Raw genomic sequence first — 25,100 nt, 5'->3', positions numbered from 1 at the left:
CAATTCTGTGCAGAGATTGCAATGCGTCGATACCACACAATTTAGGGAACATAAATTTAATTTTAGGCACAAACTAAAAGTTTTCAAACATATAAATACTCCAACCTACAATTATAATGTAATTAGTTACTGTATATAAGCTTTTACTGCTTGGCCATTGCAACAAATTACAGTGGCATAATACATTATCAAAATTTGCCAATTTCCTCACCCTCCTTTCCTACTGATGCTGATGGATTTCTGAGGTGTAAATCCATCTTCCTTTAATTGCACAATTTATTTTAAACCTTTTCCAAAAATACTAAAAGACACTTTAACTGCAACAAGGCCAACACTGTTCCATATTACATATAATTGCTGTAGAACATTAAACTTAAACCAGCAGCCAATTATTAATACTGCAATGGCAGCAGATAGCTCAATGCAAGTCAGAGATCAAACTAAGAACCCTTCTAGTTTGGAAGGCTCAGACACCATTGGATAAACTTGCTGAGTCATCAGAGAGCAGTCATTGTTTTGTTTTGTTTTTTGGAAAATTCTAAGATGAAATTAAAAGTTAAAATGAAAATGATTCAAATTATCTTTCCTTGGCTAAAGCTACTGTCAGCCAAATGTAATTTGTTCATATAAATCGTGATTTTAAACCCTAATTTCAATGACAATATACCTGGAATGATTTTCTGCTATCCACTTTCCCAAAGCAAGCAATCGCTGATGGCGTGTCCTTAGTTGCTGCCCTTCCTTGTCTCCCACTATTCCTTGGTGCCCGCTCGAGAAATCCAGATTTCTTTACAAGAATGAAATACATCAACGTATAGAGCATTTTGAACAGATTATTATACAGAACAGAAACAATGGTAAAAGTAAAAAAAAGACATCTTTGGATTATTAAAATTAAACATCCTTGGATTATTAAAACTTAAATTTCAATAAATAGACCTAAAGGAAGCTTCAGTGAAAGAAAAACATTGTGGAGGTAAAGCCCATAAAAGTCATGCAAGGAAACAAGATGGGCATATCTTGCCTAATTTTTAAAGATTCTATTTTAAGACTTCTCTGCTGCTAACCCTCTTCAAAGTCAGAAAAGCATCACAGCACAGAGCACAATCATCTCAAAACAATGAAGTACATAGAGTTTAAGGAAGAGTTGTGCAAATGACATTCAATAATGCAACCTCCAAGGGCGGCTGGAAGGGAGAAGGAATCACTGAAACTAGCTTCAAGACTTCGATCCGAACATAAGAAAACTGAAAATGTAATTAGAAGGCATTTGCTAATGCTCTGAACACGAATTTAAAAGCAAAAGTGACAACATAAGAAACCAATTGGAAGTAGGAGACAGTGTGAATTAAAAGGAAATCATTTTTGATTGGCAGCTGCAACAACTAGTGTTCCAAAGGGACATTAATAATGGTTGATGGAAAAGATGTGTTTATTTAAATTGTGAGATAATGTTAAAATAAGAAGGATAAAATAAATGGATTCAGTAGAAGCAGAATAACAGAACAATTACAATGCTGGGAGCTGGAAGTTAAATTGAGGTAATCACTCTGGAAACAAGAAAGACAAACCAAGATAGTTTCAAAAGAGCTGGAAATTAGAATGCATGAAGTCACACGTATATCTAGGCACACGTATTGGAAATCTAGATCACAGGTATAAGACATTATTACGAAGATCCACAGAACATTACTTTCTATTTCAATTTCAGTTGCCATAAAATTTGTCATTTATAAAGAGCTTTGATTAGTTTGCACATAAATTATTTAGCTTAGTTCTGATCACTGAACTAAGCAAGCTTTGATTTCAACATAGTTAAATTAACGCATTGCATACACTTGGGTTTTATCTCCTTGTTTAAAACATGAGTGTGATCTAATTAAGGCATTTCAAACAATACAAGAATCCAATAATGTAGCAATACCCTCTTGTGGGAAAAAAAGTTAAAGATTAAATGCCATATAGGAAGCACTATTACAAATAGCAAATGGAAATGCATAATTCCATCCTCCAAAAGATTCTGATTGCTACTTCCATTTTATCCGGCAAGATAATTAAGTATAAGGCCAGGAGAATATTGTTGAGATAAGGGTCAACCGTAACTTAATAAATGAAAAATGTTTGAATAATTGAATAGGTTACTTCAGTTCTTAAACTCATGGGAGGGAGCAGAATTACTTTGTGTCGTTTCAAACTAATGCCCATCTCCAAATATGGATTCATTAATTCTGTCAAATCAGATACCTCTGATACCATTACAATTATAAGTATTCTTTCACTTGTCACAAGAAATTATCTTGCCCTTTTAGTTAGCAAAGTACATCTTGTCCATTTTTACCTGTGTGCATCTAAATAAAGCTTATAAAACCTATTTTCTTCTTGCTGAATACTAATCTACAGTCGGCAACAAATTAACGCAAGTACAGCTCTGTAATATGTGGATTACATGCAATAAAATCTGACCCATACATATTTATTTCATTACTCTTATATGTTAAAGGACTGATCCACTGTTAAAACTGGCAGAAGACAGGATGGACAAGATGGGAAAGCCAGGACTAAGCACCCATGCTCCTTTCTGTAAAGTGAATAAAATAGTTTTAATGTTGCTTTCAATAATTTGTGTTACGAGAATGAAAGGAACTGGTTTGATGCAACAATTAGTAAAAATACAATAAACTGGAACCCTCATGAGTTTGGCAAAAGAATGGCAAATTTTCCAGATTACAGGGGATTATTCCGATTAATATCAAAGGCCACTGTTAATTCCCATTTTCTTTTCCATAGCTGCTATACACCTAGATAATACATTTTATCAGCAAACCAGCCGAAGTTAATGAAACAAAATAAAATCTGATGTTACTAAGTGGTGTGAGCAGGGCCCCTGGTGAGTTAATAAGGACTGTGACAAGGGAGTCACTGGTAAATTCATAAATAGCATGAGAATAGGTCCCCTGAGTTTAGAAGGAATGCTGGATTACGACATCAGTTTAAAGGGAGCACAGTGAGCCAGATGCTGAATTAATGGGAAGACAGAGCATGTAAACCAGCATCTGCAGTTTCTTGTTACTACATTAATGGAATCCATGAACAATAGGTTTGTGGATTGTAAGACTTTTATTTTATAAAGCAAAGCATGGGGAGTATGACTAGGGTGCAGGTGGTCCTTGATTTTGTTGGCTACCTTCCTGAGGCAGTGTGAAATGTACGTGGATTCTCCGGAGGGATTGGGGGTGCGGAGGGAGGTAGCTTTGCGCGATGCGTTGTGTTCACCAATTTTTTTTGTGGTCTTGATCAGAGAAGTTGCCATACCAAGCTGTGATGTGTCCCTATTGGATGCCTTCAATAGTGCATTGATAAAAAATGGCAAGATTCTTTGGAAACATACCAATTTTCCTTAGACTTCTAAGGAAGTAAAGGTGTTGATGTGTTTTATTGGCCATAGCATCAATGTGGTTGGACTAGAACAAACTGTCGGTGATATTTACACCACGGAACTGGATGCTCTCAAATATCACTTCAACATCATTGACTTCAATTGGGGCGGGTATTGCAACCGCATTCTGAAGTTGACAACCTGCTCCTTAGTTTTGCCGACAGTCAGGCAGAGGTTGTTGCCTTGACATCATGCTATTAACCTCCCTATCTCCTTCCTGTGTTCTATCTCATCATTGTTTAAGAGACCACTCATTTTGATGGTATCATCTACAAACTTGTAAATGGAGTTTGAGCAGAATTTGGACGCACAATTGTGAGTGTACAGGAAGTATAGCAATGGCTAAAATAGCTGCCTTACAGGACATTGGTGTTGACAATGATTGTGACGGATGTGGTGTTGTCTATCCTTAGTTTATTATTTAATATGTACCGAGGTACAGTGAAAAGCTTTTTTATTGCGTGCTATTGTCAATGAAAAAACTATACATGATTACAATCAAGCAGTCCACAGTGTACAGATACAGGATAAAGGGTATATCATTTAGTGCAAGATAAAGCCCGATACAAGATAATTCAAAGGTTTCCAATGAGGTAGATGGAAGGTCAGGACTGTGTTCTAGCTGGTGAGAGCACGGTTCAGTTGCCTGATAATAGTTGGGAAGAAACTGTCCCTGAATCTGGAGGTATGCACATTCAAACTTCTGTAATAGACACAAAATACTGGAGTAACTCAGCAGGACAGGCAGTATCGCTGGATAGAAGGAATGGGTGACGTTTTGGGTCGAGACCCTTTTTCAAACAGTCAGGGGAGAGGGAAACAAGAGATATGGAAGGTTAAGATGTGAAAAACAAGAGATCAATGGGGACAAAGCTCAAGGAACATGTAGAATAGATTGTTAGCTATGGGAAAATGATAACGAGGCATACGATGTAAACATTTAATCAGGCAGATAGTCAGACTGGTCAGAGAACTAGGATAGGGGAGGCATGGAGAGAGAGGGAAAGCAAGGGATACGAAGTTAGAGAAGTCAATCCCTCTTGCCTGATGGGAGAGGGGAGAAGAGAGAGTGACCTGGGTGAGACTGGTCCTTGATTATGCTGGTGGCTTGTCAAGGTAGCAAGTGTAAATGGAGTCCATGTAAGGCAGGTTAGTTTGCGTGATGGTCTGGGTTACATCCACAATTCTGCAATTTCTTGCAGTCTTGGGTGGATCTGTTCCTAAACCATGCTGTGATGCATCCCGATAAAATGCTTTCTATGGCACACCTGTAGATGTTGGTGAGGATTGTTTGGGACATGCCAAACCTCCTAAATCTTCTAAGGAAGTAGAAGCTTCGATGCGCTTTCTTGATCTTACTGATGCTGCCTATGGGTGAGGAAGTCAAGTATCCAGTTGCAGAAGTGAGTGTTACGTCCTAGGTCCAGGATTTGGAGATGAATTCAGTGAGTTACGATATAATGTTGAAGGCAGAGCACAATAAATAGGAATGTCATTGTTAGCCACATTTTCCAGGGATGGGTGCAAGGCCAGGGAGATGGCATCTGCCGAGGACCTGTTGCAACGCAGGTGAATTTTAGTGAATCAAGGCTGTCTAGGAACTGGAGTTGATGTGTGGCATGGCCAGCCTGTCCAAGCACTTCATGATGGTGGATGTCATTCACTGATCAGTAATCATTAAGGTACACAAGCAGCAGCTGTCCTATGGTGACTCCTTTGCTAAGATGTCAGTAAAAGGACTTGTCAAAATAACACTTCATATGACTGCACTGACAGAATAATCCACAGCGAATGTCTCATATTAACTACATTATGAGTTTTGATTTTTTTTTTAAAGGGTGAATAAAATTTAAAAATGGAAAGTGAAGTTCAAAGAGGGGAGTCTAAACAGTAGTGTTTAGGTAACAAAATACGACTAACAATAACAGACCAAAGGGAAAAGATGAACTGCTTACGGATCAAAGCAGAGGCACAAAGACCTGATGAGGCAAGATTATACCTGATAGGGACAGGCAAGCCCATGTATGAATTTAAACAAGTGCAAAAGTTTTGAACTGAAGCTTTGGGATCTACAAATTAATTTATATCTGCAAGGATCAGGTTAATGAGCAGGATTGGAGGTGCTATCACATATTATCAAGTAGGTACTAGGTGAATTGAGGTTTACAATATGCAGAGAATTGAGGATACCCAAGAAACCTCTACAATAATTAAATGTGGAGTTAATGAAGGCATGATTAGGTCTCAGTACCTCACGTAGGATAAGGTACAGATGGAGGCAGATAATGGTGCAGAGATATAGCATTCATCTGTAAACAGGAGAGTGTAAAATAAGCTTGAAAGATTAAATACAATCTTTTGGGTTTTTGAGCTTTAAAATCAAGAGACATAAATGCACTGTTGTGGGGAGAGTTTAATGTACAGTGCCCCCCCATAGAGGGACACAGACCCATCATTTGTTTATTTGCCTCTGTACTCCATAATTTGAGATTTGTAATAGAAAAAAAAAAATCACATGTGGTTAAATTGTACATTGTCAGATTTTGATAAAGGCCATTTTTATACATTTTGGTTTCACCATGTGGAAATTACAACTGTGTTTATACATCGACCCCCATTTCAGGACACCATAATGTTTGGGACATAGCAATGCCATGTGAATATTTAGTATGTTGTTGCATATCCTTTGCATGTAACTGCTTGAAGTCTGCGATTCATGGATATCACCAGCTGGGTGTCTTTTCTCTGTTGATGCTCTGCCAGGCCTGTATTGCAGCCATCTTTTAGCTTATGCTTGTTTTGAGAGCTAGTCCCCTTCAGTTTTCTCTTCAGCATATAAAAGGCATGCTCAATTGGGTTCAGATCGGGTGATTGACTTAGCCACTCAAGAATTTATCATTTTTTAGTGTTGAAAAACTCCTTAGTTGCTTTAGCAGTTTGTTTGGGATCATTGGCTTGCTGTAGAATGAACCGCCAGCCAATGAGTTTTGAGGCATTTGATTGAACTTGAGCAGATAGGATGTGTCTATACACTTCAGAATTTATTATGCTACCACCATCAGCAGTTGTATCATCAATGAAGATAAGTGAGCCTATATCTTCAGCAGCCATACATTCCCAAGCCATAACACCCCCACCACCATGTTTCATAGATGAGGTGGTATGCTTTGGATCTTGGGCATGTCCTTCTCTCCTCCATACAATGCTCTTGCTATCACTCTGATATGTTAATCTTCATCTCATCTGTCCACAAGACCTTTTTCCAGAACTGTGGTTACTCTTTTAAGCACTTCTTGGCAAACTGTAACCCGGCCATCCTATTTTTGCTGCTAACGAGTGGTTTGCATCTTGCAGTGTAGCCTCTGTATTTCTGTTCATGAAGTCTTCTGTGGACAGTGGTCATTGACAAATCCACACCTGAAGTATGTTTCTGATCTGTCGGACAGGTGTTTGGGTTTTTTTTTCTTTATTATAGAGAGAATTCTTCTGTCATCAGCTGTGGAGGTCTTCCTTGGCCTGTCAGTCCCTTTGCGATTAGTAAGCTCACCAGTTCAATTCAATTCAACTTTATTGTCATTGCACAGATACAAGTATGGGTACAACGAAATGCAGTTTAGCGTCAGTCCGTAGTAATAATGCAATATAGAAATAAAAAATACAGAATAAGCAAACAATGTGGACGGAGAGACTGGAGAAATCTATCGGCGGGACTCCGAGTTCAGCAATGTGATAGTGTTGTTGTAGAAGCTGTTCCTCATCCTACTAGTACGAGACCTGAGGCTCCTGTACCGCGTCCCTGATGGGAGGAGGGCAAACAGTCCATGGTTAGGGTGGGAGGGGTCTTTGATGATCTTCCCGGCCCGTCTCAGACACCGTTTTCGGTGGAGGGCATCCATGGCAGGAAGCGGGGCACCGATGATGTACTGAGCGGTTTTCACCACCCGTTGTAGTGCCTTCCTGTCCGCTACGGTGCAACTGCTGTACCATACCGTGAAGCAGGTGGTCAGGATGCATTCGATGGTACAGCGGTAAATGTTGGTCAGGATCTGGGGGGACAGGTGAGCTTTCTTGAGCCTCCTCAGGAAGTAAAGGCGCTGCTGCGCCTTTTTGATCAGCTTGGAGGTGTTGAGGGACCAGGACAGATCCTCCGAGATGTGTACCCCGAGGAATTTGTAGTTGGAGATGCGCTCCACCTCAGTCCCGTTTATATGGATGGGGGTATGTCTGCCCCCTCTGTTCTTCCTGAAGTCAACAATAATTTCCTTCGTCTTCTTGGAGCTCTCTTTCTTCTTAATAATGTTCCAATCAGTTGATTTTGGTAACCCTAAGGTTTGGCTGATATCTCTATAACAGTTTTATTCTTGTTTCTCAGTCTCATAATGGCTTCTTTTACTTTCATTGGCACAACTTTGGTCCTCAAGTTGATAAACAGCAATAAAAGTTTCCATAGGCGATGGAAAGACAGGAGGAAAGACTAGGTGCTGAGAGCTCTCTTATACCTGTATTAAAGGAGGCAATTAAACACACCTGAGCAATTACAAACGCCTGAGAAGCCATGTGTCGCAAACATTATGGTGCCCTGAAATGGGGGGGGACTATGTATAAACACTGCTGTAATTTCTACATGGTGAAACCAAAATGTATAAAAATAATAAAATCGACAATGTGCACTTTAACCACGTGTGTTTTTTTCTATTATAATCTCAAATTGTGGAGTACAGAGGCAAATAAATAAATGATGTGCCAAACATTATGGAGGGCACTGTAGTTAGATAATCAAAATATATAGAAACTTTACATAGTGCATATGTGGCCAAACAATCTAATAATAGCTTAGAGCAACTGTCAGAAGTCAGTTGCAGACAGCTCTCTTCTACAAAACTAAACAAATTAGTAAAAAAATGAAACATAGGATTTTATAACTTTTGCTGGATAATTTAGTTCTGATTTGTTGCTGTCCCAGAAGGCTGCAACATGCTCAAAAACTGGAAAAACATCAATATGCAAAATGCTTCAATTATTACAAATTCTACACTGTTCCTTGCTTAAGTTAGTTTGGGAATGAAGTACATCTTGGTGCACAAAACGTATAATACTTGGATCACATGAATTCAAGACTGGCGAGGTAGGCCCAGAATAAAGTATTTGCTGAGAAAGTAAAGTTCATTATTTAAACATCTGGAGAATTAAAAACTAAGGTAAACTAACACATGGAAAATGTTACTGTAAACAATATGGGGAGCACAGCTGTTTATAAGAGTATATAAAAAAATAAGAATATTCAAAACGTATGGGAGAAATAACAGAATTGCAATTGGACTTTCAGAGAGACAAAGAGTGGAACTATATTCTGCATTGTAAAATTCTATGGTCAGAAGCATCATAGACATTACAGTTTCAGTGGAAAATAACAATGTTTTAGTTCTGTGCCCCCAACTCCAAATAATTAATTGAAGCTTTGGGTAAGAATTTCACGGTACTGAATTGGCACATTGGAATCCCGATGGGTTAAAGTGCTATTTCTAATTCTTCTGTCTATTCTATAAATACAATAAACAAATAAACAAATAAATAAATAAAATAAATAGATAGATAAAGATGAATCTGGTCAATACAAATTAGATTTCCTTCATAAGTTTTAAATATCGGTTATGTGCAAGTCATTTTTTGATTTTCATTTTTCAAACTGTTTTACCTTAGTGAAGGTCTGAGAGCAAGAAATCCCTGCAATTCAAATTCTTCAGGAAGAGGGGTAGCTGAGGGGGGAAAATAAATAATAATCAGAATTTAATTATAGTTAATTATTTAATTTTAGAAAATATTTGACATACTTCTTCCTTTACATACTTGCCAAATTATCTAAGTCATAGCTATTTTTCCCACACAGACTATAATTTCTCTTCTCCAACCTTGTCCCACAGATTCAAAATGACATGCTTTCACCCAGTTCGGTAGGTACTTAAATTATTGATCATGTGCTATCCACAAATGTACTGTGGCAGTAGGTCCCAGATAGGCTTGTCGATTGGATAGTTTCAGAGGTGGTATGTTCTTCCATTATTTGTGCTAGCTTCGGTCTGCTCTGACACATGACAAGAATAAGAATGTGAATGATCTTACAGAAACATACAAGATCTTTTGAGAACATGACAGGGTAGATGCTGCAGTGCTTCAACTAATGAGAAAGTCTTGAACGAGGGCACATTGTTACAAAGAAAGAGTCATTTAAAATTTAGGTGTGTAGGAGCTACTGCTCGCAGAGGCTGGTGATTATTCATAATTCCCCACCTTAGTTGGTTGTGGAGGCTAGATTAAGAGAGACATTTTAGATAGACATTTTATTGTAAGATTGGCAAATTGAGAGCTTTCAAAAATGGCAGAGAGGACGAGCAAAGGGTTGAAGCGTATTGCCCATGAGCATAGCGAATGGCGGGGCAGGCTTTAGATCCTTGCCATCTCTTTTATTTTGAAGAGTTATCAGCCAGGAGTCAGTTGCATGTATTTAAGAAAGTTTTAAGCAAATTATAGGATTATGTCAAAGGTTCAAAGGTTGATTTATTGTCGCATACACCTAGATGTAGTGAAATTCCTTTTGCCAATGCAGCACATAAAAAAGAATACAAACATAACAATAATAAATAGCTTTAACATAAAAACATCCCCCCACAATGGTTCCCATTATGGGGGAAGGCACAAAGTCCAGTCCCATCCCCAATGTCCACCCATAGTCGGGCCTATTGAGGCCTCCACAGTTGCCTCTACGGAGGCCCGATGTTCCAGGCCGTCCTCGCCGGGTGATGATGTTCCGGCGTCGGGAGAGTCCTCTCAGCGGCATGGGAACCCTGGAACGGCCGCCTCCCTACTCGAGACCGTGGCTTCCGGAGCCGACAAGGCCGCGCCGAATGGAGCTCAACTGGCGATCTCGTCGCGAGATCCCAGGCTCCCGATGGAAAGTTTCAGCGCCGCCGCCCGCAGCTCCGCGATGTTTTTAACGCCGGTCCCAGCTCACCGGAGTTCCAGCGCGGCGACCCAGGCAAGGCACCGCCCGCCCCGCAATGGCACTCCAGCGCTGCACCGCCGTCCTCACACCCGCAGCTCCGCCGCCGATGCCGGTGCCACCGCCGCCGATGCCGGTGCCGCCGATGCCAAGGCTCCGGGCGGTCCCCTCGCTCCTCGGACCCGCAGCTCCGCAGCCGCCGCCGCCGATGCCGATGCTCCGGGCGGTCCCCTCAGGAAATACCGCTCCAGGCCCGCTGGTAGGCCGCGAGGACGGGTCGAAAGTGCAGCCCGGAGAAAAGCTGCATCTCCGACCAGGTAGGGACCCTGAAAATTAGTTTCCCCCTCCCCCCCCCCTCCCCACACATAAAAAAGCTAGAACTCCTTAAAAACAAAACACTAAACTAACTAAAAATAAGAAAAAAGAAATGAAAAACAGACAGCTGCAGGCTAGGCAGCCATACCCCCTACAGGTCGGCGCCAATTAGAGATGTGGAGACAGGGTCTGTCCATGGACCCAACTGAATGTAATTAGGGCCTCAGAGCTGGAGATTTTAGCTTAGGAAAGGATGCTTAAGAAGACACAAAATTCTGGAGTAATAGCCGGTCAGGCAGTATCTCTGGAGAACATGGCTGGGTGGCGTTTTGGATTGGGACTCTTCTTGGTCTTCTTGGGGCTTTCTGAAGATTGTCTAACTGGCAGTTGTCAAGTTTAGACTTTTAATCATTTGCCATTTCAAACCATCCACCACCAACCATTTGCTGTGCTTTATTTCAACCAACCACCAGCAACCATTTGCTGTGCTTTATTTCAACCAACCACCAGCAACCATTTGCTGTGCTTTATTTCAAACCAACCACATTTTCATTTTACAACCACATTAAGGGCACTCAAGGTCAGTAAATTCACACTCAGTTTAGTAGACATGTGTTCAGTGTTATTCATATCTCAGACTGAGAGACATGACCCTCTCGCCCCCCCCATCTTTCAGAGACTGACTGAGAAACTCAACGCTTCCGGGTTTTATAGTCCCTCCGGAAGGGGTGTGGCCTTCAGGAGAGAGAATCTCAACATTTTTTAAACACTAATAACTCTTTTATTTTTAATCGATGGGAAAAATCCTCGTCCTGCGCAGCGGAGGGGGACTCTGAGCAAGATGGCCAAAAATCACAGCCGTAAATGGCAGCGTTTTTTCTAAAATAAATTTACAGAACAACAGGAAGTGGTCAAGATCAGACTTTTAGTAATATAGATTACCAGAGATTTTTTAGAACAAACAGCTAAAGGGTAACAGAGTGTAGCTCAATATTTAGAGTGCATGTAATATTTTTCCCAGAAATAATTGCTCACAAACAAAACCACAGACTTTGCAATCAATTTTAAATGAATTGATAATTATTGATAATTTTACCATCAACAAACATTCTTACCATTAAAACAGGACAAATTATCTTCCTGTGGATGAAAACTGTTCAGCAACGATACAATCCAGGGCCAAATGCTGAGGGAAGAGGAAAATAAATAAAGTATGAGAAATTTCAATTCTGGCACTGAACATCTTTTTGCAGAAATAACTGATGGTTCAGCAGTGATGATATCTTCCTGACTAGTGTGGGCTCGAGAAAGACCAAGTAAAGAATTCAAAGGGGAAGCAGAAGTCATCAAACTCATCAATTGTTGACCATCAATGCTGAATGCCTTAGTGACCCAGTGTAAGCAGCAAACACTGCCAGGTGTCGGACAGATAAGAGTACAGTAGGATAAGATGTCTGATAAGAGTACAGTAGGATAATGGTTTATGCGGCTGCTCACACCTTATTTTCAGAAGGCTCGATAAGGTGAGTCACATGAGGCTGCTAAACAGGATAGGAGGCCATGATATTAGAATTAAGGTACCAGAAGATTGTCTAACTGGCAGACGGCAAAGAATGGGAATAAAGGGGGTCTCTTCTGGTTGGCTGCCGGTGACTAGTGGCTAACATACGAGGAGCATTTGAAGACTCAGGGCCTGCACTTGCTGGAGTTTAGATAATGAAGGATCTCATTGCAACCTGCCGGATAATGAAAGGACTAGATGGAGTGGATTTGGAAAAGATGTTTCCAGTAACGGGATAGTCTAGAATCAGAGTGCACAGCCTCAGAATAAAAAGGCACACCTTCAGAATGGAGATGAATTTCTTTAGCCAGTAGGTGGTAAACCTGTGGAATTTATTGCCACAGATGCTTGTGAAGGTCAAGTCATTGGGCATTTTTAAAACAGAGAATGATAGATTCTTCATTAGTAAGAGTGTCAAAGGTTATGGGGAGAAGGCAGGATTATGGGGTTCAAAAGAAAATAGATCAGTCATGATTAAATGGCGGAGTAGACTTGATGGGCTGAATGGCCTAACTTTGCTTCTGTGTCTTATGGTCTTATATGGCAAGGGGCATCATGTCATCAGGTGATTAGAAAAGTTAATAATGACTGGCTGACTCAGCAAGTTCAAGAAATTACATGTTGACCCAGTAAATGAAAGGTCTATTACCTAGATTGTTCAACCCATAATTCCACTATGTTTTGTGAGCATCCAAATTGTTAGCCATGCTATAGAAGTGACAGAATCTGTATAATTCACTCTCAAATTGCAATAAACTATTTCATCAATTAAATTAGCTGAAATATGGTAAGCAAGTTCAGATATGATGCTCCTTGTACTTAAATACTAGAAACACTTGCATGATTGACACAATTTAGAGTGATTTGGTCCTACTGCAGTTGGACAGGGTCCTTGTGAGACCGCACCTGGAGTATTGTGTGCGATTTTGGTATCCTAATTTGTGGAAGGACATTATTGCTATTGAGGGAGTGCACCGTAGGATGACCAGGTTAATTCCCGGGATGCCGGGACAGACGTATGATGAAGGAATGGGTTGACTGGGTTTGTATTCATTGGAATTTAGAAGGATGAGAGGATATCTTATAGAAACATTTAAAATTCTTAAGTGGTTTGGACAGGGTAGATGCCGGAAAAATTTTCCCGATGTTGGGGGAGTCCAGAACCTGGTGTCACAGTTTAAGAATAAGGGGTAGGCCATTTAGGACTGAGATGAGGAAAAACTTTTTCCACCCAGAGAGTTGTGAATCTGTGGAATTCTCTGCCACAGAAGGCAGTGGAGGCCAATTCACTGGATGTGTTCAAGCGAGTTAGATTTAGATGGTGGCTAAGGGAATCAAGGGATATGGGGAAAAAGCCAGATCATCATTTAGGATTATCAGCCATGATCATATTGAATGGCGGTGCTGGCTCGAAGGGCAGAATGGCCTGCTTCTGCACCTATTTTCTATGTTTTTATATACTTTCAAAAATGCACAGAAAGGTAAATTTAACAATTCTATTCATTATGTATGTAAAACTTGCTTAGAAAATTATGCGTCAATGCCTGTTAAAGAAATGTAATACCATTTAAATACAGTAAACCATCATTATAAGACCATAGAAGGGGGAATGGTGTCCGTTATTGTCCGCTATAACCGAGTAGGGTAATATTATTGTACAAGTAGTAGAAACAAACAACGCTGCTGTTGCTGGTTGATGCACAAAAGGGCACAAAATGCTGGAGTAGCTCAGCAGGTCAGGCAACATCTCTGGAGAACATGGACAGGTGGCATTTCAGCTCGAGACTCCTCTTCAGACTCTGGGTCTAGAACCGACCCTGGAATCAAGGTGAATTGACGGCCCCAGCCTGCTGGGGAGGCGGAGTCAATGTTCGTGGGACAGGCTGCCGGAATGCCGCAAGGGTTGCCGGTGGCAGGCACAGCCTGGAAGCGTCTGAGGAAGCTGTGTGGTAGATGGCAGCAGCAGTAGGTACGGCCTAGAAGTGGGCGGGGCAGCCTAGCGAGCAAGCGCTAGAGTGGGGAGCAAGTGGCCGGGAAGGCGGTGTGTGCCGGTTGTGGTGTCTGCAGGTCAGCGTGCTTTAACTGAAATCCATTATAGATGTCCGTTGAAATGCGAGTTTACTGCATTCCACATTTCTGGATCACTTAAAAGATATATTAATCAATTTATTTACTTTGTTAGATCTGAATAAGGAATACTTACTGCTGTCTCTCTTCCAATGCACTTTCCTGAAAGACATTGGGTCTGAGTTTCAGCCAGTCCATTGAAACTTTAACAGCTGGTAGTGGGCATTCACCCAAGGCTTCTTTAAGGTTCTCATCCTGCAGTGCACACTTGCACATGACGCCAAGAAAAGACACTAGAAAATATTAAAATTGCAGCTTTCACAAATGCTTTCCTCTGGCAGTATTTACCCGATTGCATGCTGTATCTTTTAAAATAATCAAACATCTTCAATCACTTCTAAACAGATGCAAGAAATTACTTCAAATTGGTAGAGCATGGTCCAGCTGTTCCATAATCTCTGATAATAAATAAAAAGCTATATACATTTTCTCAATTTTCAGAAGTAAAACCAAGTCAAGAAATCACTTACTGAAGAGACCCAGGAGTTGTGTCCAACACAATAGTTCTTCCTGACTATAGCAATGGTCATCAGGTTCAGTACTGGAGTCGCGCAGATGGTGTAACTCAAACAGATTAATAACTGTGAGGTGAACAAGTTGCTGAGAACTAAATGCCTTTTGAGGAAGAAGTCTCTGAAAATAACCAAATCTAAATCAGAATTATGACTGGTACAAATAACTCCCAAAAATATGAAAAAATAACCAAAGTGATAACCAACACTCAGCAGGTCATAAAGCATCTCTGGAGAACATGAATAGGTTGTGTTTCGGATCGGGATCCTTCCATATGTGGAAGAGCAGTGGGGGCAGGACAAAGCTGATGAGTGATAGGTGGATACAGGTGATGGGGGGTTTGATTGGCAGATGGTTGGACAAAAGCAAGAGTTGAAAAGGCAAAAGATGGTGAGATAAGAAAGCACATTGTATTCCACTTTGGATGCCCCCCCCAACCTTTTTAATCTTCCCTCTTCCGTGTCCCATCTAGATGTGCATCCATTTCCCATTCCTCTGACTTCACATTTCTTGCCAATTCTCTCCTTACCTCAACACCTTATGTCTTTTCATCACTGACTTTTATCCAACCATCTGCCAATCAAAACCACCCTCAGCTGTATCTACTTGCCAGGCTCCATCTCACCCGCCCCTCTCTTCCACCTTTCCCTCACTACTATAGTCAGTCTGAAGAAGGATCTTAACCAGAAACGTTACCAATCTATGTTCTCTGGAGATGCTGTCTGACCTGCTGAGTTACTCCAGCACTGTCCTTTTTTTGTAAATCAGCAACTGCAGTTGCTTGTGCCCAAAGAAAAGTGTTTTCCAAATCACAAAGTAGAGAAATTTGGCACTCAAGGGACCATTGTTTCAAAGAAAAATTATCAAGCAAACTAAATATGAAAAGAGGAAAATTGAAATCTAGTGCTATAAAAATTACCATGTTTCTAGGAAACAAAATCAAAGTATAAAGTACTAAGACAAATAAAATAGTCACAAAACCTCTCTGTATTTACCTCCTGTAAAACATTGAATTGGAACAAAATGTGAGTTTCATATACATAATGGCATATTCAGGATAACTAGCCAATTTTCCGTTTCAGCCAATCCAGAAAGTTGTGAGCATTCAAAACATCAAGTCTTGAGAAGTTTTGGCAGTCTCCAACTTCTCAATCTGTAGATGGCAGGCATCTCCAAGATATAACAATCAGTTTGTATATATTGTATAAGAACAGGCAGGTGAGAAGCAGGTCAAACCCACTTTAATTCAGCTAAACCATTTTCTACCTAAATTTTTCAGTCTGAACAAGGCATATTAGATTAAAATACCATGCCCCTTCCTCAAGTTTTTAAATGGGCCATTGGTAATTTTCCAATTTGCAAATATTTTAAACTCAATATACAATTTCATGACTTGGATTGTCAAAAAGGGCAACAAAAGGAGCAATAAAATATAAATCAATATCTGAACCGTGATTTTATGTTTAAGTGATGTAAAAATTAACATCCATTGCTAAAGTACAACTTTGTCCTACCTTGAACTGGTCTTCCAGCTTTTCTCTCAGCATACACAACTTCTCTAAACTTTTAGCCAAATATACATGGCCATGGAATTTAATAAAAGCCTTTATGAAGTCAGAAACATTCCACTTAGTCTTCACATCATCACGGCTAGATAACAAAATAAAAATCAAACTGTTTGTCTACATTCTTGAGGAATACAACCAAAAGCATACAATTTATTGACACCTTAAGTAAAGTGAATACATACAGACATACCAACAAATAAATCCTATTAGTAACTTCTAGTCCCCAGAATGCCTACAAATCTACTTATGAGAAATAATGGAAGATTAGATATTTTAGATAGATTAGATAGTAACTGAATTGAAATTACCCAGAATTGACTTGGCATGCATACACTTGAATGCTTTAATAATTACTGACCAAAAGATCGACAACGAAAAGTACAAAAAATGTTCAAGATTTGTTTTTCCTTTTCTTTTGTCGCTCCCAACCCTCTTAACAACCTAATCTTTATTTATTTTGTGGTTGGCACTCGATTTGGCATTGAATTTCACTATACTGACTTCATAGATTGGACTCTGCACTTGTCATTAATAATCCTTTACTCATTGGTTATGGACACACACCATAGTTGTCCTGTCCCATGTGTCCAATAGAGGGAGCCACGACACTTGATCCTTTTACTTACAGTGATTAAGTATGAAAGGTATTGGAAATGAAGCAAAGTAAAATCTAATAAACTACATGCATTGTTTTCCATTTGCAGTAAACTGTGCTGCTTCTGGAAGCAAATTTGCTTACCTTTCCAAAGCCTTAGAAAGCGCTTTTTGCAGATTAGTAGAAGCAGCTGGGAATGGAAATTTGACAGCAATACTTCTGCAGTAGTAGAAAATGGTAGTAAGATGATCGCCTTTAGAGGAAGCCAGAATTGCCAACTGATTGTATGGTTGACCTGAAAAAGTGATAAATTGCCATTTTAAATGTATCATTGAAATTCATCCATAGATTGCATTTAGGTTAATAACTTCAAATCCTATTTCTAATTTCAAATTGGAAGGATCACTACTTACTTCAGAAAAAATATTTTACTGAAGGCATCATTTTTATTCTATTCATTTCTTTATAATTATTCAACTCAATCTCACATCTATTGGCACTCTTGCTCTTTAACCATTTCTCTTTTGGTAGACAATTATTTATTACTGATTGGGGATGATAGGCCATGCTCACATTGAATGGCGGTGTTGGCATGAAGGGGCCGGATGGCCTACTCCTGCACCTATTGTCTTCGATCCTGGGTTCGATCCTGACTAAGGATGCTGTCTATACGGGGTTTATACATTCTCCCCGTGACCATGTGGATTTCCCCCGGGGGCTCTGGTTTCCCCCCATGCTCCAAAGGTTTGTAGATTAATTAGCTTCAGTAAAAATTGCAAATTGTCCTTAGTGTGTAGGATAGTGCTAGTGTATGGGGATCGCTGGTCGGTGCGGACTTGGTGGGCCGAGGTGCCTGTTTACAAGCTGCATCTCTAAACTGAATTAAACTATTAGTAAATAATCAACAAGCTATGTGTTGGATACGTCAAGCAAACAGAAAATCTTTAAAAAGACATCAGGCCTGTCAGTATTGCCAGAACATCAACAATGAAGATAAAAATCTATATCTTAAACACCAATTTATCTAATGTCCTCTGGTAAGATGAACGACTGAGTTTTCAACCATTTTAGTTTAATGCTGCATTTGAAATAGGTAATATTACAGATTTAATTAACTTATCACCTATATTGACAAGAATGTACAGGAATAATCACATGGTTGTGATTGTTATCCTGCTTTTTTCAATGGGTGATTTCTTTCTGCTTCATTATAGATAATGCCTGGATCTAAGAAGTGACCATTTGCATACATTACAACAAACCATTGCAGCTGACATCCATGGCTCAATGTGGGAGCATTCAAAGATAGCACTGTAATTTGGCAGGTTACAATACTACAAATAATAAACAATTAAATTAACAGTGGGACTGTCAAAGTCTAAATCTTTGGTCATTCATTTCTATTCTGAGCCCAAGGCGTTGCTTTGCTGCAGGATGCTGCCTCACAAGTGGTATCTAAAAGTTTCACACCACTGAATGGAGTGATTGTGTAGATAATAGAAAATGGTCTGATCCTCAATCCAGGAATTACTGCATTCACAAACACATTGTATGACAACTTAAATTGGAAGTGGAACATCAAATTAGAAGTATATGTTGCATTACAATGTTAGAGAATTCTCCAAATCCAATGCAAGTATTCTCAAGACAGAACTATGTCTTTTCTCCCATCAATGGTAAGCAATGTGATTAATAACAATATGATAAAATTAAGAGAAAACATGTCTTCAATTGACAACTTTAGATTATTTCTTTTAACTATTAAGGATCAAAATATTTAAGTTATTTGAACACTATATTGAACAACGATACACAAACAAAACTTCCAGCCGTACTAGGTTTCATTATTTTTCTAGTAAATCATTGATTTACAATATCTTTTCATCTTCCTACTAAATGCTCGGTGCTTTTTAAAAATATTTGAATGTTACTTTTATTTCTAAAATTTCTTCCAAATAATGTAAAATAAAACATAAATAATCAACATTATTGTGATATATTAAAATGCTGGAGAAACTCAGCAGGTGAGGCAGCATCTATGAAGTGAAGGAATAGGTGATGTTTTGGGTTGAGACCCCTCTTCAAACTGATGTATGGGTGGTGGGGGCGGGAAGAAGAAAGGAAGAGGCGGAGACAGTAGGCTGTGGGAGAGCTGGGAAGGGGAGGGGAAAGCGGGGAAAAGCAAGGACGACCTGAAATTGGAGGTCGACGTTCATACTGCTGGGATGTAAACTACTCAAGCAAAATATGAGGTGCAGCTCCTCCAATTTACGGTGGGACGCATTCTGGCCATGGAGGAGGACAAGGACAAAAAGGTCGGATTCGAAATGGGAGGGGGAGTTGAGGTGCTGAGCCACCGGGAGATCAGGTTGGTTATTGTGAACTAAACGAAGGTGTTGGGCGAAGCGATCGCCAAGCCTCCGCTTGGTCTCACCGATGGAGAGCAGCTGACACCTAGAGCAGCGGATGCAATAGACAAGGTTGGAGGAAGTGGAGGTGAATCTCTGCCGCATCTGGAAAGACTGCTTAGGTCCTTGGATGGAGGCAAGGGGGGAGGTAAAGCGACAAGTGCAGCATTTCCTGCGGTTGCAAGGGAAAGTACCAGGGGAGGGTTACCGAGGGAGCGGTCTCTGTGGAAAGCCAAAAGGGGAGGAGGTGGGAAGATGTGGCCAGTGGTGGGATCCCGTTGAAGGTGGCAAATAAGTCGGAGGATTATCTGTTGTACCGTAAATTGGAGGAGCAGCACCTCATATTTCCTCAGTTTACATCCCAGCGGTATGAACATTGACCTCCAATTTCAGGTAGTCCTTGTTTTCTCCCTCTTTCCCCTCCCCAGCTCTCCCACAGCCCACTGTCTCCGCCTCTTCCTTTCTTCTTCCCACCCCCACATCAGTCTGAAGAAGGGTCTCGACCCGAAACGTCACCTATTCCTTCGCTCATTAGATGCTGCCTCGCCCGCTAAGTTTCTCCAGCATTTTTATCTACCTTCGATTTTTCCAACATCTGCAGTTCCTTCTTAAACATTATTGTGATGTTACATATGACTGATGATCTTGTTTTTTCCCCCCAGAATATACTCAAACTCCAGAACTATAATTAAGAGATACATCTTACCATTTGAAGGAACAAGTTGAGCTGCATGTCTGTAGTAAGACTCAGCCTGGCTAGTCTGATTCCTGTATCGAGCTGCAGAGCAAAGCATGGATACATCAGAGGCAGACATCTTTAACACTCAATAAAAGGAGCTTCTTGCTCATTTTCTTTCTTATTATCATTGTACTATTTTCCCACTCAAGAATCAGAATCCGCTCACCAACAGGAAGGTATCAACAAAGGTATTACTTTACAACGCAATTATTAAATGATTAACATATGAGCCTGCAGACATCAGATAGGCAGTTGATAAAAATTGAGACCATTAGAAATCAGCTTATCAGACAGAACTAACTACATTTAACCAAATATCGTAGCGGAAATCTACAACATGGGATTCTCTCTACACATTAAGATAAGCAGATTTATTCCAATGTCATTGATTCCCCTGCTTGGTTCACTACCGTCTTTAACGTATCAGTAAAGCCGACACACTTCACAGCATGTTCACAAGAAAATATGGATAGGGTGCAAAGTATAATCTCTGAAAACATAAGTTTGAAATCTAAGAGGTAAGCTAGATTGAAAATCTAGTATTATTCACCTTAGCCACCCAATGCCAAGATAAAGTAATTCACAAAGGGGGAATCACATCAGGTTTCAATAGTTTTTCACTTCTATCTGGGACAACATGGAACCTGGAGAGTATGGAATTTCTCGAGATATACAAAACATTGTGTATCCAAGACATTTTGGACCAGACAAAGAACATCATTTCCATTTAGTCCATTCTTAGATATGCAGTGTCTTGACCATATCTTATTAATAAACTGCATACTAATCTAAATGTTTCATTACTCAATATCCACCCACAGCAACCAGTTCATTAAGTACTGAATTTAGATTGCTTTGTAATGTGGAATATAGAAAAAGACCAAACATGTTTCATATTCTTAGTCATACGTCCATTATTCAGTTTTAATCTAAATCCAGTTGAAAAGTAGGTTTTAACCCACTTAACCACTTGATATAGAAACATAGAAAATAGGTGCAGGAGTAAGCCCTTCGGCCCTTCGAGCCATTCAATATGATCATGGCTGATCATCCAACTCAGTATCCTGTACTTGCCTTCTCTCCATACCCCCTGATCCCTTTAGCCACAAGGGCCACATCTAACTCCCTCTTAAATATAGCCAATTAACTGACCTCAACTACCTTCTGTGGCAGAGAATTCCAGAGATTCACCACTCTCTGTGCGAAAAATGTTTTCCTCATCTCGGTCCTAAAAGATTTCCCCCTTATCCTTAAGCTGTGACCTTGTTCTGGACTTCCCCAACATCGGGAACAATCTTCCTGCATCTAGCCTGTCCAACCCCTTAAGAATTTTGCACGTTTCTATAAGATCCCCCCCCTCAATCAATCTATACCAGATGTCCTCAAAAGATTAACAGAAAAGTGTGGATTAAGAATGAAAAACTTCAATACTAAAAAGTCATGAGGAATAGGTCTCCACACTTGAAGATGCTAATCTTTAATACTAGACTATCAAGCATCATTATTGCATTTAAAGTGTATTTTGACTAGAATATACAAGACTGACTAAATAGAGCAACTTATAGTTATTCCATACTTTACAGCAAAAATGTAAAATTTGACATACAACAAAATGTAGCTTCTAAGTAGCTAATCAAGCAAGGCAATTCAAACAGCAGCTTTTTGTAAATTGGGTTTAACTATGCATCCAACTATGTCATGAAATTAATAAACCAATATTTGCACAAACACCAGCAAGCCTCACCATTATTTAAATCTAACCTATCATTAAATGATAATACTCAAGATATGCAGGGAAGGAAATAAGGGATGCTTTCATTATTTGATAAAAGCACCATTGTTCTTTTTAGATACAAGATTCTAAACTAATATTTGAAATAATAAAACTGAGCAGATGCTGCAGGTAATTTATCCGTTTTCTGAAGTGGCACTCCACTTGCTTGGTTTCAACATTGGTTTGATATTCAAACACATCGTCTGCAGGAAGCTCCGGAATGGCACTAGTTGGCTGATCTCCCAAAAGACGTATCTTGGTATCAAGGAGAGACATTAGCAACATCAGCATACTGCAAAGGTTTGTCAGCTGAGTGCACACAAGTACTAAAATTAGATCTAGAAAACCTGTCCCTTGGACTGCTCTGTGTTCCCAGCTCAGTAAGCACATGAAAGTGGTTGTGCTTAAGGATAAGAAACAAAAAACTTCACCACTGCAATTATAGTAACTCATTGACTTCAAAATCAGTCATACAGTGCCCTCCCTAATGTTTGAGGCAAAGGCCCATCATTTATTTGCCTCTGTACTCCACAATTTGAGATTTGTAATAGAAAAAAAAATCACATGTGGTTAAAGTGCACATTGTCAGATTTTATCAAAGGGTATTTTTATACATTTTGGTTTCACCATGTAGAAATTACAGCTGTGTTTATACAGTCGTCCCCCCATTTCAGGGCACCATAATGTTTGGGACACATAGCTTCACAGGCGTTTGTAATTGCTCAGGTGTGTTTAATTGTCTCCTTAATGCAGGTATCAACTGTTTGGAACATCATTAAGAAGAAAGAGAGCACTGGTGAGCTTACTAATTGCAAATGACCACTGTCCACAGAAGACTTCATGAACAGAAATACAGAGGCTACACTGCAAGATGCAAACCACTGGTTAGCCGCAAAAATAGGATGGCCAGGTTACAGTTTGCCAAGAAGCACTTAAAAGAGTAACCACAGTTCTGGAAAAAGGTCTTGTGGATAGATGAGACAAAGATTAACTTATATCAGAGTGATGGCAAGAGCAAAGTATGGAGGAGAGAATGAACTGCCCAAGATCCAAAGCATATCACCTCATCTGTGAAACACGGTGGTGGGGGTGTAAAGCCTGGGCATGTATGGCTGCTGAAGGTACTGGCTTCATTGATGATACAACTACTGATGGTTGTAGCATAATGAATTCTGAAGTGTGTGGGTACATCCAATCTGCTCAAGTTCAAACAAATGCCTCAAAACTCATTGGCCGGCGGTTCATTTTACAGCAAGACATTGATCCCAAACATACTGCCAAAGCAGCAAATGAGTATTTCAAAGCTAAAAAATGGTAAATACTTGAGTGTTGAAGAGATTGAAGAGAAAACTGAAGGGGACTAGCCCCCAAAACAAGCATAGGCTAAAGATGGCTGCAATACCAGAGAAGACACCCAGCAACTGGTGATGTCCATGAATCGCAGACTTCAAGCAGTCATTGCATGCAAAGCATATGCAACAAAATACTGAACATGACTATTTTCATTTACATGACATTGCGGTGTCCCAAACATTATGGTGCCCTGAAATGGGAGGACTATGTATAAACACTGCTGTAATTTCTACATGGTGAAACCAAAATGTATAAAAATGACCTTTATTAAAATCTGACAATGAGCACTTTAACCACATGTGATTTTTTTAAAATTACAAATCTCAAATTGTGGCGTTCAAGTTCAAGTGAGTTTATTGTCATGTGTCCCTGTATAGGACAATGAAATTCTTGCTTTGCTTAAGCACACAGAAAATAGTAGGCATTTACTACAAAACAGATAAATGTGTCCATATACCATGATATAAATATATACACACATGAATAAATAAACTGGTAAAGTGCAAATAACAGACAGTGGTTATTAATAATCAGAGTTTTGTCCGAGCCAGGTTTAATAGCCTGATGGCTGTGGGGAAGTAGCTATTCCTGAACCTGGTTGTTGCAGTCTTCAGGCTCCCGTACCTTCTACCTGAAGGTAGCAGGGAGATGAGTGTGTGGCCAGGATGGTGTGGGTCTTTGATGATAATGCCAGCCTTTTTGAGGCAGCGACTGCGATAAATCCCCTCGATGGAAGGAAGGTCAGAGCCGATGATGGACTGGGCAGTGTTTACTACTTTTTGTAGTAAAGGCAAATAGAGGCAAACAGAGGCAAATAAATATGAACCCTCAGGTTCATAACAAAGCTTTCACCTCTCACCTTCAACCTATGTCCCCTGGTTCTTAATTCCCCAACTCAGGGTTTAAAAAAACCTATACATTTACCCTATCTATTCTTCCTCATGATCTTTTACACCTCTATCCTCCTACACTCCAAAGAATATAATCCTAGCCTTCCCAACCTCTCCCTGTAGCTCAGCTTCTCAAGACTTGGCAACATCCTCATAAATCTTCTCTGCACTCTTTGCAGCTTAACAACATCCTTCTTATAGCGGGGTGACCAAAACCGTACATAATACTCCAAATACGGTCTCACCAGTGTCTTGTACAATTCTAACATTGCATCTCAACTTCTATACTAAATACTCTGACTGTTAAAGGTTAATGTACCAAATGCCTTCTTGTGACACCACTTAAGGAATTATGTAACTGCACCGCTAGAACCCTCCGCTCTACAACACTCTCCAGGGTCGTGCCATTCACTGTGAAGGTCCTACCAAGAAAGTGAAGGCTCCAGCTCCCAAAATGCAACACCTCACACATTAACTTTCATTAACCATCCCCCAGCCCACTTGCCTAACTGATCCTGCTGTATTTTGATAACAATCTCAGCAATGTACGATACCACGCACTTTAATGTCATCTGCAAACTAATCATGTCTTCTACATCCTCATCCAAATCCTTGATATAAAACACAAACAGCAATGTCTGAGGCACACCACTAACCTCAAACCTCAAACCTCTAGTCGAAAAAACAATATTGCACCTTCATCCTCTACTCCCTTCCATAAAACCAATTTTATATCCAGTCAGCTAGCTCTCCCAATACCCCATGCAATGTAATCTTTCAGAGCAGCCTGCTATGCAGAACCTTATCAAATGCCTTGCTATATG

At 39.9% G+C, this 25,100-nt stretch overlaps 1 protein-coding gene and 1 long non-coding RNA gene across 6 annotated transcripts in view; one reads left to right on the top strand and one right to left on the bottom strand.

The window, feature by feature from the left end:
• smg7 (SMG7 nonsense mediated mRNA decay factor) overlaps window positions 1-25,100 on the bottom strand; it is a 106,541-nt gene that overhangs the window by 35,258 nt on the left and 46,183 nt on the right. For 3 of the 5 annotated variants that reach the window (XM_033028196.1, XM_033028199.1, XM_033028197.1), the window contains exons 6-13: window positions 20,227-20,298; window positions 17,257-17,407; window positions 16,464-16,599; window positions 14,907-15,069; window positions 14,513-14,669; window positions 11,864-11,934; window positions 9,132-9,192; window positions 668-787 (exon numbers count right to left, since the gene is read on the bottom strand). In XM_033028196.1, the coding sequence (XP_032884087.1) occupies window positions 668-787; window positions 9,132-9,192; window positions 11,864-11,934; window positions 14,513-14,669; window positions 14,907-15,069; window positions 16,464-16,599; window positions 17,257-17,407; window positions 20,227-20,298 (931 nt within the window). The remainder of the gene's footprint in view (window positions 1-667; window positions 788-9,131; window positions 9,193-11,863; window positions 11,935-14,512; window positions 14,670-14,906; window positions 15,070-16,463; window positions 16,600-17,256; window positions 17,408-20,226; window positions 20,299-25,100) is intronic. The other 2 variants (XM_033028200.1, XM_033028198.1) reach the window with 1 other exon arrangement.
• Window positions 3,270-22,593, top strand: LOC116977614. The gene is made up of 3 exons (XR_004413260.1): window positions 3,270-3,284; window positions 7,306-7,310; window positions 22,502-22,593. It is a non-coding gene; the product is annotated as an uncharacterized LOC116977614 (long non-coding RNA).

This window comes from Amblyraja radiata, chromosome 10, assembly GCF_010909765.2.
Source record: "Amblyraja radiata isolate CabotCenter1 chromosome 10, sAmbRad1.1.pri, whole genome shotgun sequence".
Classification (NCBI taxonomy): domain Eukaryota; kingdom Metazoa; phylum Chordata; class Chondrichthyes; order Rajiformes; family Rajidae; genus Amblyraja; species Amblyraja radiata.
Note: the sequence above shows the minus strand (reverse complement) of the source record. Positions and strands in the feature narration are given on the sequence as shown.